Raw genomic sequence first — 16,118 nt, 5'->3', positions numbered from 1 at the left:
GCCCTCTCATATGTGTGTTATTTGTCTGCTTAATCGTTTCCAGTGAATACGGCCTAAACCCCGCTGCTGTCAGTAAACTTTAAAATGCTCAGGAAACAATGAGGTATTGAAAACCGGAAGGTTTCTAATGATAACAGTGACTAATTCACTCCTTCTGATGTACAGCAGTGGAAATACAATGCTGGAGGCTGAAAGAAATGAGCAGTTTAAAACAAGAACCCACCTAACCCTTCACTCAGCTCCCCACTCAGCACACTGTACTTACTGCCGGTAAACCTTAAAGCACTTCATCCCCACAGTGCAATGAATTCCCACTTTCCACTAAAATTCTGGATGTACTCATTCACTCAGTTGCTGTCCCACAAATTAAAGATTTCACTGTAATTTGTTCTGTGCAATGAACCAGAATTGATCAGGGACCTTGAAGTGAAGGAGCCATTGGGAAGTAGTGACCATAATACAATAAGCTTCAATCTGCAATTTGAGAAGGAGAGGGTACAATCGGAAGTGATAATATTTCTGTTGAATACAGGGAACTATGGAGCTATGAGGGAGGAACTGGCCAAAGTTCAATGGTGCAATACCTTAGCAGGGATGACAGTGGAGGAACAATGGCATATATTTCTGTGTATAATGCAGAAGATGCAGGATCAGTTCATTCCAAAAAGGAAGACAGATCCTAGGAGGAGGCAAGGGTGGCCATGGCTGACGAGGGAAGTTGAGAAACATATAAAGTTAAAAGAGAAAAAGTATAACATCGCTAAGATAAGTGGGAAAATGGAGGACTGGGAAGCTTTTAAAGAACAACAGAGGATAACTAAGAAGGAAATACACAGAGAAAAAATGAGGTACGAAGGAAAACTGGTCAAAAACATAAAGAAGGATAGTAAAAGCTTTTTTCGATATGTGAAAGGCAAAAAAATGGTTAAGACTAAAATTGGGCCCTTGAAGACAGAAACAGGGGAATATATAACGGGGAACAAAAAAATGGCAGAAGAATTGAATCGGTACTTCAGATCTGTGTTCACTGGTGAAGACACAAGCAGTCTCCCTGAGGTAACAGTGGCTGAAGGACCTGAACTTAAGGGAATTTATATTTGCCATAATTTGGTGTTGGAGAGACTGTTCGGTCTGAAGATTGATAAGTCCCCGGGGCCTGATGGTGAATTAGGTGGCTCGAGAAATCGTGGATGCGTTGGTGATTATTTTCCACAGTTCGATAGATTCGGGATCATTTCCTGCGGATTGGAGGGTGGCTAATGTTGTACCATTTTTTAAGAAAGGTGGGAGAGAGAAAGCAGTAAATTATAGACCAGTTAGTCTGACCTCAGCAGTGGGAAAGATGCTGGAGTCTATGATAAAGAATGAAATTACGACACATCTGGATAGTAGTAACAGGATAGGTCAGAGTCAGCATGGATTTATGAAGGAGAAATCATGCTTGACTAATCTTCTGGAATTTTTTGAGGATGTAACTCTGAAGATGGATGAGGGAGATCCAGTAGATGTAGTGTACCTGGACTTTCAAAAAGCTTTTGATAAGGTCCTACATAGAAGGTTAGTGAGCACAATTAGGGTGCATGGTATTCGGGGCAAAGTACTAACTTGGATTGAAAGTTGGTTGGCTGATAGGAAACAAAGAGTCATGATAAACGGCTCCATTTCGGAATGGCAGGCAGTGACCAGTGGGGTACCGCAGGGATCAGTGCTGGGACCGCAGCTTTTTACAATATATATTAATGATATAGAAGATGGTATTAGTAATAACATTAGCAAATTTGCTGATGATACTAAGCTGGGTGGCAGGGTGAAATGTGAGGAGGATGTTAGGAGATTACAGGGTGACCTGAACAGGTGACGTGAGTGGGCAGATGCAGTTTAATGTGGATAAATGTATGGTTATCCACTTTGGTAGAAAGAACAGGAAGGCATATTACTACTTAAATGCAGTCAATTTAGGTAAATGGGCAGTACAAAGAGATCTGGGTGTTCTTGTTCACCAGTCAATGAAGGCAAGCATGCAGGTACAGCAGGTAGTGAAGAAGGCTAATAGCATGCTGGCCTTCATAACAAGAGGGATTGAGTATAGAAGCAAAGAGGTTCTTCTGCAGCTGTACAGGCCCCTGGTGAGACCACACCTGGAGTATTGTGTGCAGTTCTGGTCTCCAAATTTGAGGAAAGACATTCTGGCTATTGAGGGAGTGCTGTGTAGATTCACAAGGTCAATTCCTGGAATGGCGGGACTACCTTACGCTGAAAGACTGGAGCGACTGGGCTTGTATACCCTTGAGTTTAGAAGACTGAGAGGGGATCTGATTGAGACATATAAGATTATTAAAGGATTGGACACTCTGGAGGCAGGAAACATGTTTCCGCTGATGGGTGAGTGCCGAACCAGAGGACACAGCTTAAAAATACGGGGTAGACCATTGAGGACAGCGATGAGGAGAAACATCTTCACCCAGAGAGTGGTGGCTGTGTGGAATGCTCTGCCCCAGAGGGCAGTGGAGGCCCAGTCTCTGGATTCATTTAAGAAAGAGTTGGATAGATCTCTCAAGGATAATGGAATCAAGGGTTATGGAGATAAGGCAGGAACAGGATACTGATTCAGGATGATCAGCCATGATCATATTGAATGGTGGTGCAGGCTCGAAGGGCAGAATGATTTACTCCTGCACCTACTGTCTATTGCTCCCAGTAAGGGCAAAACATCTTTGAAAGCTGCTCTGAAAGTGCTCTGACTCTTCTGCTTTCAGCAAAGCTGATTAGAGTTATAAAGCATGGAAACAGACCTTTTGGCCCAGCTTCTCATGCCAACCAAATATCCTAAATTAACCTAGTCGCATTTGGCCCATATCCCTCTAAATCCTTCCTATTCATGTACCTATCCAGATGCCTTTTAAATGTTGTCATTATCTGGTAGTTTGTTACACACATGTACCATCCTCTGCATGAAAACCTTGCCGGTCATGTCCCTTTTAAATCATTCCCCTCTCACCTCAAACATATGCCCTCTAGTTTTGGACTCCCCTACCCTGGCAAAAAGTGCTTGGGTATTTACCCTATCCATGCCCCTCATAAACAGCTATAAGATCACCCCCATAGCCTCCAATTCTCCAGGGAAAATATCCCTGGCCTCTTCAGCCTCTCACTGTAGGTCACAAGCATGGCAACAGCCTTGTAAATCTTCTCCAACCACTTCCAAAGTTTCACAACCTCTTTGCTATAGCAGGGAGACCAGAACTGAACACAGTATTCCAAAAGTGGCCTAAACAATGTCTTATACAACTGCAAAATGCAACACCTCTCATTTCTCTAAATAAAACTCCATCTGCCACTCCTTGGCCCATTGGCCCACCTAAACAATTCTAATTTATAATGAACTCTCTTTCCCTTCTTATTCCCTCGAAGCTGAAAATCTCCATCCCACATACTCTCTTTCCATTTGCCGAACCTAATCCCTGTTGTACCTCATCCTGAAGGGTCTGCTTCATGCTGACTAACAGGCCCACACTCAGGAGAGATCTAATTGAAACACACAGAATACTGAATGGCCTGGACATAGTGGACGTTGGGAAGATGTTTCCGTTGGTAGGAGAGACTCAGACCCGAGGGCACAGCCTCAGAGTAAAAAGAAGGCCTTTTAGAACATAGATAAACATAAAACTCTTCAGCCAGATAGTGGTGAATCTATGGAATTCATTGCCACAGTAGGATGGAGATGCTAGGTCACTGAGTATATTTAAGACTGAGACATATGTTTTTGAGTACTAGAGTGGAGAAAGATTTTAAAAAGACATGAGGGGCACCAGTTTTTTAAAAAAAAACACAGAGCGTGGTTTGTGTGTGGAATAAATGTCCGGAGGAAGGATGCAGGTACCGTAACAACGTTTCAAAGAAATTTGGCCAAGTACATGAATAGGAAATGTTTGGAGGGATATGGGCCAAACACAGGCAGCTGGGACTAATTTAGTTTGAGAACATAGTCAGCATGGACTAGTTGGACTGAAACTGTTCTAAAACCATTTCCTTGCCTTCCCCCATAAACATCCACTTCTTTGTTGTTCAAAAATCAGATGAACTCAGCCTTGAATACATTCAATGACCCCCTAACTGCAGGAAGAAATCCCCACTTCTGAACTCAATTCCTCTTGTTAACATAGCACTTGCCTTGCTGATTGCTTGCTGCACCTGTCTGACAACTGGTACTGACGGGTGTGGAATGACGCTGAGCCCCCTTTGTACATTCACACATCATTCCTGATGAAGGGCTCATGCCCGAAACATCAACTCTCCTACTCCTTGAATGCTGCCCAACCTGCTGTGCTTTTCCAATGCCACACTTTTCGACTCTGATCTCCAGCATCTGCAATCCTCACTTGCTCCACATCCCAATACATCACCATTTAAACAATACACCTCCTTTCTGCTTTTTTTTCACAGCAGAGGCTATAATTTTACATTGTGGTACTGCCATTTGCCATGTGTTTGCCAATTGTAGACTTCTCTACATCGGGGAGACTTGGGGAACAGTTCACCGAGCATCGTACCTGGGCCCGCAGAGGCCGACCGGATCTCCCAGTCACCAGCCATTTTAATTCCCCTTCCCACTCCCTTTCTGACATAACCATCTTTGGCCTCCTCCCTTTCCACAATGAATCAAACTGCAAATTGGAGGAACAACATCTCATCTTCCGCCCAGGCTGCGTAGAGTTGGGAGGACTCAACATTGGGGAATTCAATTTCAAATAAGCTCACTATCTTTCTATCTCCTCCTCCTCCCTGCCACCAACCAGATTTCTTCCTCTCATTGATGGGGGCTAGAGGGTGGGGCTAGGGAGAACAGAAAGAGGATGGACAGGGGCTGGGGAGAATAGAGAGAGAATGGATGGGGGCTGGGTGGAGCTGTGGAGAACAGAGAGAGAGAATGGACAGGGGAGCATAGGGTGAGGGAGAGGAGAAGGACTTGGGGGGGAGAGAAAGGCCTGCAGGGCAGAGCGTGGGGGACCCAGAGAATGGGTGGGAAGGGTCTGAGAGGGAGAATGTGGGGGTAGAGTGTTGGGGGGGGACAGGAAAGAGAATGGTGTGGGGTGCAGAATGTGACGAGAGACAGAGAATGGGCGGGGACAGAGGGTGGGTGGAGAGAGAGAATGAGTGGCAAGGAGAGGGTGGGGGCGGTGGAAGAATGGGCAGCAGAGAGTTGGTGGAGAGAGAGAATGGACAGGGAACAGATGGAGAGCGGAGGGTGAGGGGAGAGAAAGAGGATGGATGGGGGGGCAGAGGGTGGGGAGAGGGAAATGGACATGAGGCACTGTGGGTGGCAGGGTGGGAATGGACACGCGGAGCTGTGGATGGACAGGGGATGCTGAGGGTGGTGGGGAACAGAGAGGAGGTGCTGTGGGTAGCAAGAAGGGAATAAATGACCTCAAGGACAATCTTTTTATGCAGAGGGTGGTGTGTGTGTGTGTGGAACAAGTTGCCAGGGACGTGGGGGAGATGGGTACAATTACAATATTTAAAAGGCATCTGGGAGGGATATGGGCCAAGGCTAGAACTTGGGACTGGGTCAGCTTGGGACATCTGGTCAGCATGGATGAGTTGAACCAAAGGATCTGTTTCCGTGCAGTATGTCTCTAGATGTCTATAAATCTATGATTGAAACCAGACCTTTTTACTGATAATCTACCTGCTGGACTTTTGTCGTGCACCCAGTTTCAGGAGATTTGTGGTGGGTACAATAGACAATAGACAATAGGTGCAGGAGTAGGCCATTCAGCCCTTCGAGCCTGCACGGCCATTCAATATAATCATGGCTGATCATTCCTAATCAGTATCCTGTTCTTGCCTTATCTCCATAACCCTTGATTCCACTATCTTTGAGAGCTCTATCCAACTCCTTCTTAAATGAATCCAGAGAGTGGGCCTACACTGCCCTCTGGGGCAGAGCATTCCACACAGCATTCCATTCTTCTCTGGGTGAAGAAGTTTCTCCTGAGCTCTGTCCTAAATGGTCTACCCCGTATTTTTAAGCTGTGTCATCTGGTTCGGCACTCACCCATCAGTGGAAATATGTTTCCTACTGCCAGAGTGTCCAATCCTTTCATAATCTTATACGTCTCAATCAGATCCCCTTTCAGGTGGCAGGGTGGGAATGGACAGGAGGAGCTGTGGATGGACAGGGGATGCTGAGGGTGGTGGGGAACAGAGAGGAGGTGCTGTGGGTAGCAAGAAGGGAATAAGTGACCTCAAGGACAATCTTTTTATGCAGAGGGTGGTGTGTGTGTGTGTGGAACAAGCTGCCATTCCAGGAATTGACCTCGTGAACCTACGCTGCACTCCCTCAATAGCCAGAATGTCTTTTCTCAAATTTGGAGACCAGAACTGCACACAGTACTCCAGGTGTGGTCTCACCAGGGCCCTGTACAGCTGCAGAAGCACCTCTTTGCTTCTATACTCAATCTCTCTTGTTATGAAGGCCAGCATGCTATTAGTCTTCTTCACTACCTGCTGTACCTGCATGCTTGCCTTCATTGACTGGTGTACAAGAACACCCAGATCTCTCTGTGCTGCCCCTTTACATAAATTGATTCCATTGAGGTAGTAGTCTGCCTTCCTGTTCTTGCTACCAAAGTGGATAACCATACATTTATCCACATTAAACTGCATCTGCCATGCATCTGCCCACTCACCTAACTTGTCCAGGTCACCTCCTAACATCCATGTAATCTCCTAACATCCTCATCACTTTTCACCCTGCCACCCAGCTTTGTATCATCAGCAAATTTGCTAATGTTATTGCTGATACCATCTTCTATATCATTAACATATATTGTAAAAATCTGTGGTCCCAGCACGGATCCCTGCGGTACCCCACTGGTCACGGCCTGCCATTCCGAAATGGAGCCGTTTATCACTACCCTTTGTTTCCTATTAGCCAACCAATTTTCAATCCAATCTAGTACTTTGCCCCTAATACCATGCACCCTCATTTTACTCACTAATCTCCTGTGTGGGACTTTATCAAAAGCTTTCTGAAAGTCCAGGTACACTACATCTACTGGATTTCCCTCGTCCATCTTCAGAGTTACATCCTCAAAAAATTCAAGAAGATTAGTCAAGCATGATTTCCCCTTCATAAATCCATGCTGACTCTGTCCTATCCTGTTACTACTATCCAGATGTGCAGTAATTTCATCCTTTATAATAGACTCCAGCATCTTTCCCACTACTGAGGTCAGACTAACTGGTCTATAATTTCCTGCTTTCTCTCGCCCACCTTTCTTAAAAAGTGGTATAACATTAGCCACCCTCCAATCCTCAGGAACCGACCCCGAATCTATTGAACTCTGGAAAATAATCACCAACGCATCCACGAGTTCCCGAGCCACCTCCTTCAGTACCCTGGGATGCAGACCATCAGGCCCCGGAGACTTATCAACCTTCAGACCTAACAGTCTCTCCAACACCAAATCCTGGCAAATATAAATTCCCTTAAGTTCAGGTCCTTCAGCCACTGTTACCTCAGGGAGATTGCTTGTGTCTTCCCAAGTGAACACAGATCTGAAGTACCCATTTAATTCCTCTGCCATTTCTTTGTTCCTGGTAATATATTCCCCTGTTTCTGTCTTCAAGGGCCCAATTTTTGTCCTAACCATTTTTTTGCCTTGCACATACCTAAAAAAGCTTTTACTATCCTCCTTAATATTCTTGGCCAGTTTACCTTCGTACCTCATTTTTCCTCTGCGTATTTCCTTCTTAGTAATCCTCTGTTGCTCTTTAAAAGCTTCCCAGTCCTTAGTTTTCCCACTTATCTTAGCTATGTTATACTTTTTCTCTTTTAACTTTATATGTTTCTTTACTTCCCACGTCAGCCACGGCCGCCCCTGCCTCCTCCTGGGATCTTTCTTCCTTTTAAGAATGAACTGATCCTGCAACTTTTGCATTATACACAGAAATATCCGCCATTGTTCCTCCACGGTCATCCCTGCTAAGGTATTGCACCATTGAACTTTGGCCAGCTCCTCCCTCATAGCTCCATAATTCCCTTTATTCAACAGGAGTACTGTCACTTCCGACTGTACCCTCTCCCTCTCAAATTGCAGATTGAAGCTAATTCTATTATGGTCACTACTTCCCAATGGCTCCTTCACTTCGAGGTCTCTTACCAATTCTGGTTCGTTACACAATACCAGATCCAGAATTGCCTTCGCCCTGGTCGGCTCCAGCACCAGCTGCTCTAAGAATTCATCTCTGAGGCACTCCACAAAGTCTCTTTCTTGAGGTCCAATACCATCCTGATTCTCCCAGTCTACCTGCATGTTAAAATCCCCCATAACAACTGCAGTGACATCTTTGCGACAGGCCAATTTCAGCTCCTGATTTAACTTACATCCGACATCCAGACTCCTGTTTGGGGGCCTGTAGATGACTCCCAAGAGTGTCTTTTTACCCTTAGTATTTCGAAGCTCTATCCACACTGACTCTACATCTCCTGACTCTACGTCCCCCCGCGCAAGGGACTGAATATCGTCCCTTACCAACAAGGCCACCCCACCCCCTCTGCCCGTCAGTCTGTCCTTACGATAGCACGTGTATCCTTGAATATTCATTTCCCAGGCCCTGTCCACTTGAAGCCACGTCTCAGTTATCCCCACAATATCGTATCTGCCAATTTCCAAAAGAGCCTCAAGCTCATCCATCTTATGTCTAATGCTTCGTGCATTCATGTATAGTATTTTTAATTTGTTACTGCTCTCACCCTTCCCATCAACCCTTATTTCACTCAACCTTACAGCATGATGCCTTTCTGAGTTTTCTGCCTCATTAATACAGTTGTCTTTCTTGACTTCTCTTATTCTAACTTTCCCTTCAATTTCCTTTTTAAACATCCAGCTTGTCCCCTCCCCCCCCCCGCTACTTAGTTTAAATGTAGCGGTGTTGCAGTAGAAAACCTGCCTGCCAGAATGCTGGTCCCTAACCTATTAAGGTGCAAGCCGTCTCTCTTGTAGAATTTATGTTTACCACAAAACATACCCCAGTGATCCAAGAACTTAAATCCTTGCTTCCTGCACCAGTTCCCCAACCACACATTCAAGTGGCACATGTCTCCTATCATGGGAATTCTGGAAAATATAAAGGGGCTGTTAAAAGTACTTCACCTTTGGGAACACTGGGTCTTGTGGAAGCAGGGCATTTGACAAACCTTTTCAGAGAAATTCTCTCCAACTGGTGGACTATAGACAGTTTTCCCATGGAAAATTACACAGATATGAAGAATGTTACCTTCTGTGAAACATTTTCCTGAAAAATGCAGATGAATTCAACTTGCTAACGTGAAGCAAATGTTGGAGGGAAAGGAAACTGCCAAGATCAAAAGGCTGATGAATGTCAACATTTATCAGATTGGTTTCGAGAATAGAAAAACCTGCACTGGAGACACCCTGAAGAGGGTTGTCTCATACCTATTCCTTCAATTAGTTTATATGTCTTAATTGTTAAGTCATACCTAGCACATGGAAAGATGGCTCTGGTTTGTGGAGGTCAGTCATCTCGGCATCAGGACAACTCTGCAGGAGTTCATAGGCCGAACCATCTTCATCAATGACCTTCCTCCATCATAAGTTCAGAATTGGAGATGTTGCAATAATTGCAGATGTTCAGCACTATAAACAACTCCTCACAAACTGAAGCAGTTCAGTTTGAAATGCTACAAGATCTTAACCATATCCAATGGGCTGATGAGTGGCAAGTAACATGAATGCCATGCAAATGTCACACAAGGACTCATCCCCAAAAGAGATAATCTGACCACTGACCTGTGATATCAACAGTGTTACTGTCACTAAATACCCCACGATCAACATCCTTGGGGTTTACCATTGAACAGAAACTTAACTAGATGAACCATATATTCACAGTGGCTACAAGAGCAGGTCAGAGGCCAGAAATACTGCAGTGAGTAACTCACCTCCTGACTCTCCAAAACGTGTTCCAATTTCTACAAGCCACAAATCAGCAGTGTAATGGAATACTCCCCACTAGCTTGGATGGGGTTGCAGCTTCAACTGTATTTGAAACGCATCATGCCATCCAGGTCAATGTTGCCTGCTTGATTGGTACCATAGCCACTGTTCAGAAGCAGTAGTGTGTAGTATCTACAAGACGCACTGCAAAAATTTACCAAAGCACCTTACAAATTGCCTTTCAAACTAACAACCACTTCCATCTAGAAGGACCAGGAAAACAGATACATGGGAACACAACCACTTGCAAGTACCTCTCCAAGCCACTCACCATCTTCACTTGGAAATGTATTACTGTTCCGTCAGTGTCACTGGTCCAAATCCTGGAATTCCTTCCCTCAAGACGTTGTGGGTCACCGTACAGGATGTGGATTGCAACGGTTCAAGAAGGCAGCTCACCACCACATTCTCAAGGAGAACCAAACGCTGGCCAGCCAGCGACGCCCATGTACCGGAAGTAGATTTTAATAAATTATTGAAACAGAGTGTTGGAATCTGCAAACTAAAGAAAATCAACGTTAAGAAGGGTCAGATGGAGAGCATTCATTCGGTGCTTATTTGAGAACAGATAAAGAGCGATTATACTGACACTGAATTGGAACTAGAGTTTAGAGTTAAACACCTGTAATGTTCCACTCAATATATAAATCTAAAATAGATGAAAGATTTGCCCCTGACGTGTACTTCACTAACACGTGAATAGGACAGTTAAGAAGGCATATGGGATACTGGATTTCATGACATTAATGGCACCTTGAATTCCCATGATCCCATGCGATCGAGAAACCTCTCTATGGACCCCTGGCTGTGCGCATGCGTGCGGTGAGGCACAGTTACTGAGTGTGGGAGAGAAATGGCGCCGGCGGCTGAAGGAACCGGAACAGAAACCGCTGGAAAAGCTGAGCAGGTCCGGCAGCGCCTGTCCAGAGAAATCGAGGAGGTGTTTCGGGTCCGGTGATCCTTCTTCAGAACAGGAACAGGTTTCAGAAACATCCCGGGGAGAGGAGACAGTGAGACAGGGTAGGATTGGGAACCGCGGGAGGAGGGAGACTGGGGAGTTTATAAACTCCGAGGGGGAGGCCTGAGGCCGTGAATAAAACCTCCCCAGGCCCACTTCACCACCGAAGGAGCTCTCGTGTTGCCCGGGTAACAGGACGCCATCTTTGTAAGGTTAAGGCGCGTGTTGACTTGGGGCGGGGAGCGCGGGCGGCCATCTTGGTGAGGGCACCATCAGCTGTCATTTCCGGGAGAGAAGTGACAGTTGGTGTCATTCAACTAGTATTTCTTCATTTCACTCTGAGAGACCTGGCCCTGAGCTTGGTTTGTGTGGCCTTAAAACAGGACAAGGGAGTGGGAGAGAGAGAGAGATCTAGAATGACACGAAGGCGGACTGTGAATTTGAGGTGAATGAATCTGATCATTTGTGGAGCTGGAACAGAAACTGGGTACTTCCAAGACCGCAGTGACCAGGAGAGCATTGATGTGTTGATGTTATTTTCAGTTTGTAGACATGAGAAAAGAGAACGCCAGGAGTGGAGGAAAGACGTGATGAAGATGGATTTGAAATTCAATGCAGGAGGAGGGATAACTTGAGCCAGCACCCAGCCCATATCCCTCCGAAACCTTCCTATTCATATACCCATCCAGATGCTTTTTAAATGTTGCAATTGCACTAGCCTCCTCCACTTCCTCCAGCAGCTCATTCCATACACTTACCACTCTCTGCATGAAAAAGTTGCCGCTTACATCTCCTTTAAATCTTTCCCCTCTCACCCTAAACCTATGTTCTAGAGTTATCAACTACCCCACCCCAGGGAGAAGACTTGGTCTATTTATTCTATCCGTGCACCTCATCATTTTAAAACTTTTATAAGGTCACCCCTCAGCGTCCGACTCTCCACGGAAAACCGCCAGCATGTTTAACTTCTTCGTATAGCTCAAATCCCTCAACCCTAGCATGGGATGTTACCTGTGTTTTATGATAGAAGCAACATATGTGGTTAATTGGTCTGCCATCTCTTTGTTCCACATGAGAACTTTGCCTGTTATTGTTTTCTCTAATTTTTTTTCCTCTTCACATACCCCATTTTCCCCTTTTGACCAATCCTTTTGTTGAAACCTGAACTGCTCCCAGTCTTCAGATCTGCTACTTTATTTTGAACCAATTTGTACACCACTCCTTTGGATCTAGTCCTATCCATCATGTCCCTTGTTAGCCGTGGCTGTGCCACCTTCTGTGTTTTATTTTTTCAGACAGGAATGGACAACTGTTGCAGTTCCTCCAGGTGCTCTTTAAATGTTTGTCATTTCTTTCAATAATGTTCCTTCATTTGTTGTGGCCTGATTGTGCCTCTGCCGTTGTAATTTCCTTGCTTTAGATTTAAGTTCCCAGTCGCAGAATCACCTCTGTTCCTCTCCATTTTAATGGAAAGTTCTCTCACTCAGTTCTTCACTATTCCGCAAGAGGCTTCTTACAGCTACATTGCCAATTATTCCCTTCTCATGAAGAAATTAATATTTTGGAATTAAATTGCCATTGTTCAGCAGAACCATAGCCACTTTTGGAATGTTGTGTGCAGTTCTGGTCTCAGTCCTATCAGAAGGATGTTGTGAAACTTGAAAGGGTTCAGAAAAGATTTACAAGGATGTTGCCAGGGTTGGGGGGTTTGAGTGAAATGGAGAGGCCAAGCAGACTGAGGCTGTTTCCCCTTGCGCGCTGGAGGCTGAAGTTGATAAAATCATGAGAGGCATGGATGGGGTCAATAGTCAAGGTCTTTTCCTTGAGATGGGATACTCCAGAATGTAAGGGTAATAGGTTCAGGGTGGGCAGGTGGGGTGGGGAAGGGAAGGTTTAAAAGGGACGGAAGGGGCAACTTTTTCATTCAGAGGGCGGTGTGTGTAAGGAATGAGCTGCCAGAGGAAGTGGTGGAGGCTGGTGCAATCACAACATTTAAAAGGTATCTGGATGGGTATATGAATAGGAAGGGGTTAAAGGAAAATGGGCCAAGTGCTGGCAAACGGGCCTAGATTGTTTCTGGATACCTGATCGGCATGTTAACTTTCTCTCTGGTGTCGGTGTAATACCTTGATGTCTCCTTTTCTCCCCTTTCCAGGGGATGTTAACCATTTCGTGTTTCATTGTTCGTCAAGAAGCTGCATTGCAGGTTCACCCTGAATTGACACAGTATTTGTTTCCCAAAATCAGACCTGTTCAGTCTCAGCAGTATTCCAATATTGGGAAAGATATTAACTTTCAGGTGGAGTTATCCAAAATTCAGAGAGATGTCAGACTTGACATTTTTGCTTTTCTGCCCCTGTAAGATCCTGAATCAGCACCTTCAGGAGAATTAGCGTGGAGTGAGAACAGAGGGGGAGAGAAGAGAGAGAGTGGGATGATGCTTTCAATTTTGTGGAGTAACAAAAGAAAAGAACGTTCTGCAGAAAGTAGAGTTGCTTGTTCTGAATTTCTACCCTGCACTGACAGTGATGATTTTTGTAATCTCTTTTCACAGACTTTTTGAAGATCTGAAGACAGAAGTTTCAAAATCAACAGATGAAGGGCTTATGCTTGAAACATCGACTCTCCTGCTCCTCGGATGCTGCCTGACCTGCTGCGCTTTTCCAGCACCGCACTTTTCGACACTGAGTGTCCAGTGTCTGCAGTCCTCACTTTGATGTCAATGTCTGACAGTCACTCAATCCATTGGGAACGCAACAATTTTCGACTGTGATTCTGTGAGAAGGAGCAAAGCTTTTTAGTTCCTGTTTCTGTATGTTTTCAGAATCAGTGGGACTGGATGAGAGACCGTACTGTTGCAGTGCACTGAGTGTGGAGCCAGAAATAGTTATACAGCCTGGAAAGAGGGATTCACGGCAGGGAGGGGCTCTACACATTTTTGTGCGTAGGTTTGGCTATGGGAAAACCTGAGCGATCCCGCCCCGTAGAGAAACCATGTAAGGGTGGTGACTGTGGGAAAAGTTTCCATTTCCCGTCTGCCCTGGAGACTCAACGGCGCACTCACACCGGGGAGAGGCCGTTCCCCTGCACAGAGTGCGGTAAGGCCTTCAGCAATTCCTCTGACCTGTTGAAGCACCAACGGGTCCACACGGGGGAGAGGCCCTTCAGCTGTCCCAAAGGCAGGAAGGGCTTTACGCAGGCCTCCAGTCTGCTGACCCACCGGCAGGTCCACACCGGGGAGAGGCCGTTCCTTTGCACCAAGTGCAGGAAGGCCTTTAGCAATTCCTCAGGCCTGCTGAGGCATCAGCGGGGCCACACGGGGGAGAGGCCCTTCAGCTGCCCTGAGTGTGGGAAGGTATTTAGCAATTCCTCCGACAGACTGAAGCACCAGCGGGTCCACACTGGAGAGAAGCCCTTCAGCTGCCCCAAATGCGGGAAGGGCATTACCCATGCCTCCACCTTGCTGACCCACCGGCGGGTCCACACCGGGGAGAGGCCCTTCACCTGCCCCGAGTGCGGGAAAGCCTTCAGCAATTCATCCGACAGACTGAAGCACCAGCGGGTCCATACTGGGGAGAGACCCTTCAGCTGCCCTGAGTGTGGGAAGGGCTTTACACATGCCTCCACCCTGCTGGTCCACCAGCGGGTCCACACTGGGGAGTGGCCATTCACCTGCTCTCAGTGTGGGAAGGGATTCACCCACTCTTCCCACCTGCAGAGGCACCAGCGAGTTCACATTCCATGGCAGGGGGATTGAAGGAGCAATGGCAGAGTCCCATTATCGACTGGACCCCTGGGTTTGAATCCCGTTGTGGCAGATGGCGGAATTGGAATTCGGTCAGAAGTCTGGAGTTCGGAATCTAACGATGAAACCATTTTTGGGGGTGGGGGCGGGGGCGTGAGATCCCCCATCTGAATCACTCATGCCCTTTTTAGGAAAGGAAACTGCCGTTGCAGGAAAGGATTCACTCATTTGTCCCAGCTGCATCCTTTACCCGGGTGGCCTACATGTGACTCCAGACCCAGAGCAGTGTGGTTGACTCCCCCACCTGCAGAAATGAACAGGGAGAAACTTACTTGGCTGCAGGGTCTGGTTTGAAATTGCTGAGTGAGGCAATACTTCCTATGGGTTAAGGCTGTACCAAGGATCCAATTACAAAGGGACAACTTGGTGGTGACTAATAGTAAAGAAAGTGGGGGGTGGGGAGCCTGTGTGCTCTTTGACCTTGAGCTGTTTTTTAAAAAAATAAGCTACTTTTTCTACGCCTTTTTGATGGGGGGATCTGAAGTGGTAACAAAGTTGGGTCTTGATAAAGGTTACCTGAACTTACTGCCGGGTTCAGACTTTCATTGAAAGCTTTGAGCTCCAAGAGGTTTTTGTTTTAAAGCTGCTCATTTCTTTCAGCCTCCTGCGCTAAGTTTCCAATGTCATGTATCAGATGGAGCAGTGAATGAGTAGCTGGTATCATTAAAAATTGTAAATTTTTCATGTGTGCAGGTACTGCGTCATTTCATCAGCATTGTAAGGTTTACTGGCAGCACCGGGAGGTGTGGGCTGCCTTCACTAGAAATGATGTGGAGGAGCCAGAGATGGACTGGGTTGGATCAAGTTAAAAAAATCACACATCAGGCTATAATGCTTTATTTGGAACCACTAGCTTTCGGAGCGCTGCTCCCTCATCAGAAAGCTGTGGAACAGGATCATAAGGCAGAATTTATAGCAAAAGATCACAGTATAGTGCAAATGATCGGATATATTGAACAAACCTAGATTGTTGTGAAGTCTTTTGTCTTTTAGAATAGATTGCAAATTTTAGTTCATTAATGTGTAAATTCCAGAAAGTCTTTGAAGTCAGATTCTCGAGATTACTTAAGGTTTTATATAAATAGGTTTCATCTCAGTTCAGACAATAATGAAATGTGTGAGGTTTGAGTCTGTCTGTATCCCAATCTTGAATCAGACTGGTTCTATTTCCAAAGTAGGAATTTACAAATATTACATGTATCAACTGCCTGCAGGTTGTTTGCTTTTTGATCAAAATTGAATGTATCTCCAAATGCAAATTCACCCCATAGACCTGTGTGTGTATGAGAGAGTGTGTGTGCATGAGAGAGTTTGTGTCTGTTTGCGTGTGTGT

General features: G+C 45.7%; 2 protein-coding genes across 2 annotated transcripts in view; one reads left to right on the top strand and one right to left on the bottom strand.

Moving 5' to 3' along the window:
• Positions 1 to 16,118, bottom strand: part of LOC148143546 (uncharacterized) — a 92,957-nt gene that overhangs the window by 25,623 nt on the left and 51,216 nt on the right. The gene's annotated exons all lie outside the window — the stretch shown is intronic.
• Positions 13,937 to 14,930, top strand: LOC148143547 (uncharacterized). The gene has a single exon (XM_087975706.1). It carries the CDS (start codon positions 13,937 to 13,939, stop codon positions 14,735 to 14,737), a length of 801 nt encoding a protein of 266 aa, XP_087831832.1. The 3' UTR covers positions 14,738 to 14,930.

Source organism: Chiloscyllium plagiosum, unplaced genomic scaffold (assembly GCF_037043375.1).
Source record: "Chiloscyllium plagiosum isolate Xiang-an unplaced genomic scaffold, Cpla_swu_hap1 HiC_scaffold_27, whole genome shotgun sequence".
In the NCBI taxonomy this organism is placed as follows: domain Eukaryota; kingdom Metazoa; phylum Chordata; class Chondrichthyes; order Orectolobiformes; family Hemiscylliidae; genus Chiloscyllium; species Chiloscyllium plagiosum.
Note: the sequence above shows the minus strand (reverse complement) of the source record. Positions and strands in the feature narration are given on the sequence as shown.

Coding starts and splice junctions, on each gene's coding strand:
- LOC148143547 (XM_087975706.1), top strand. CDS start 13,937: ATGGGAAAACCTGAGCGATCCCGCCCCGTAGAGAAACCATGTAAGGGT.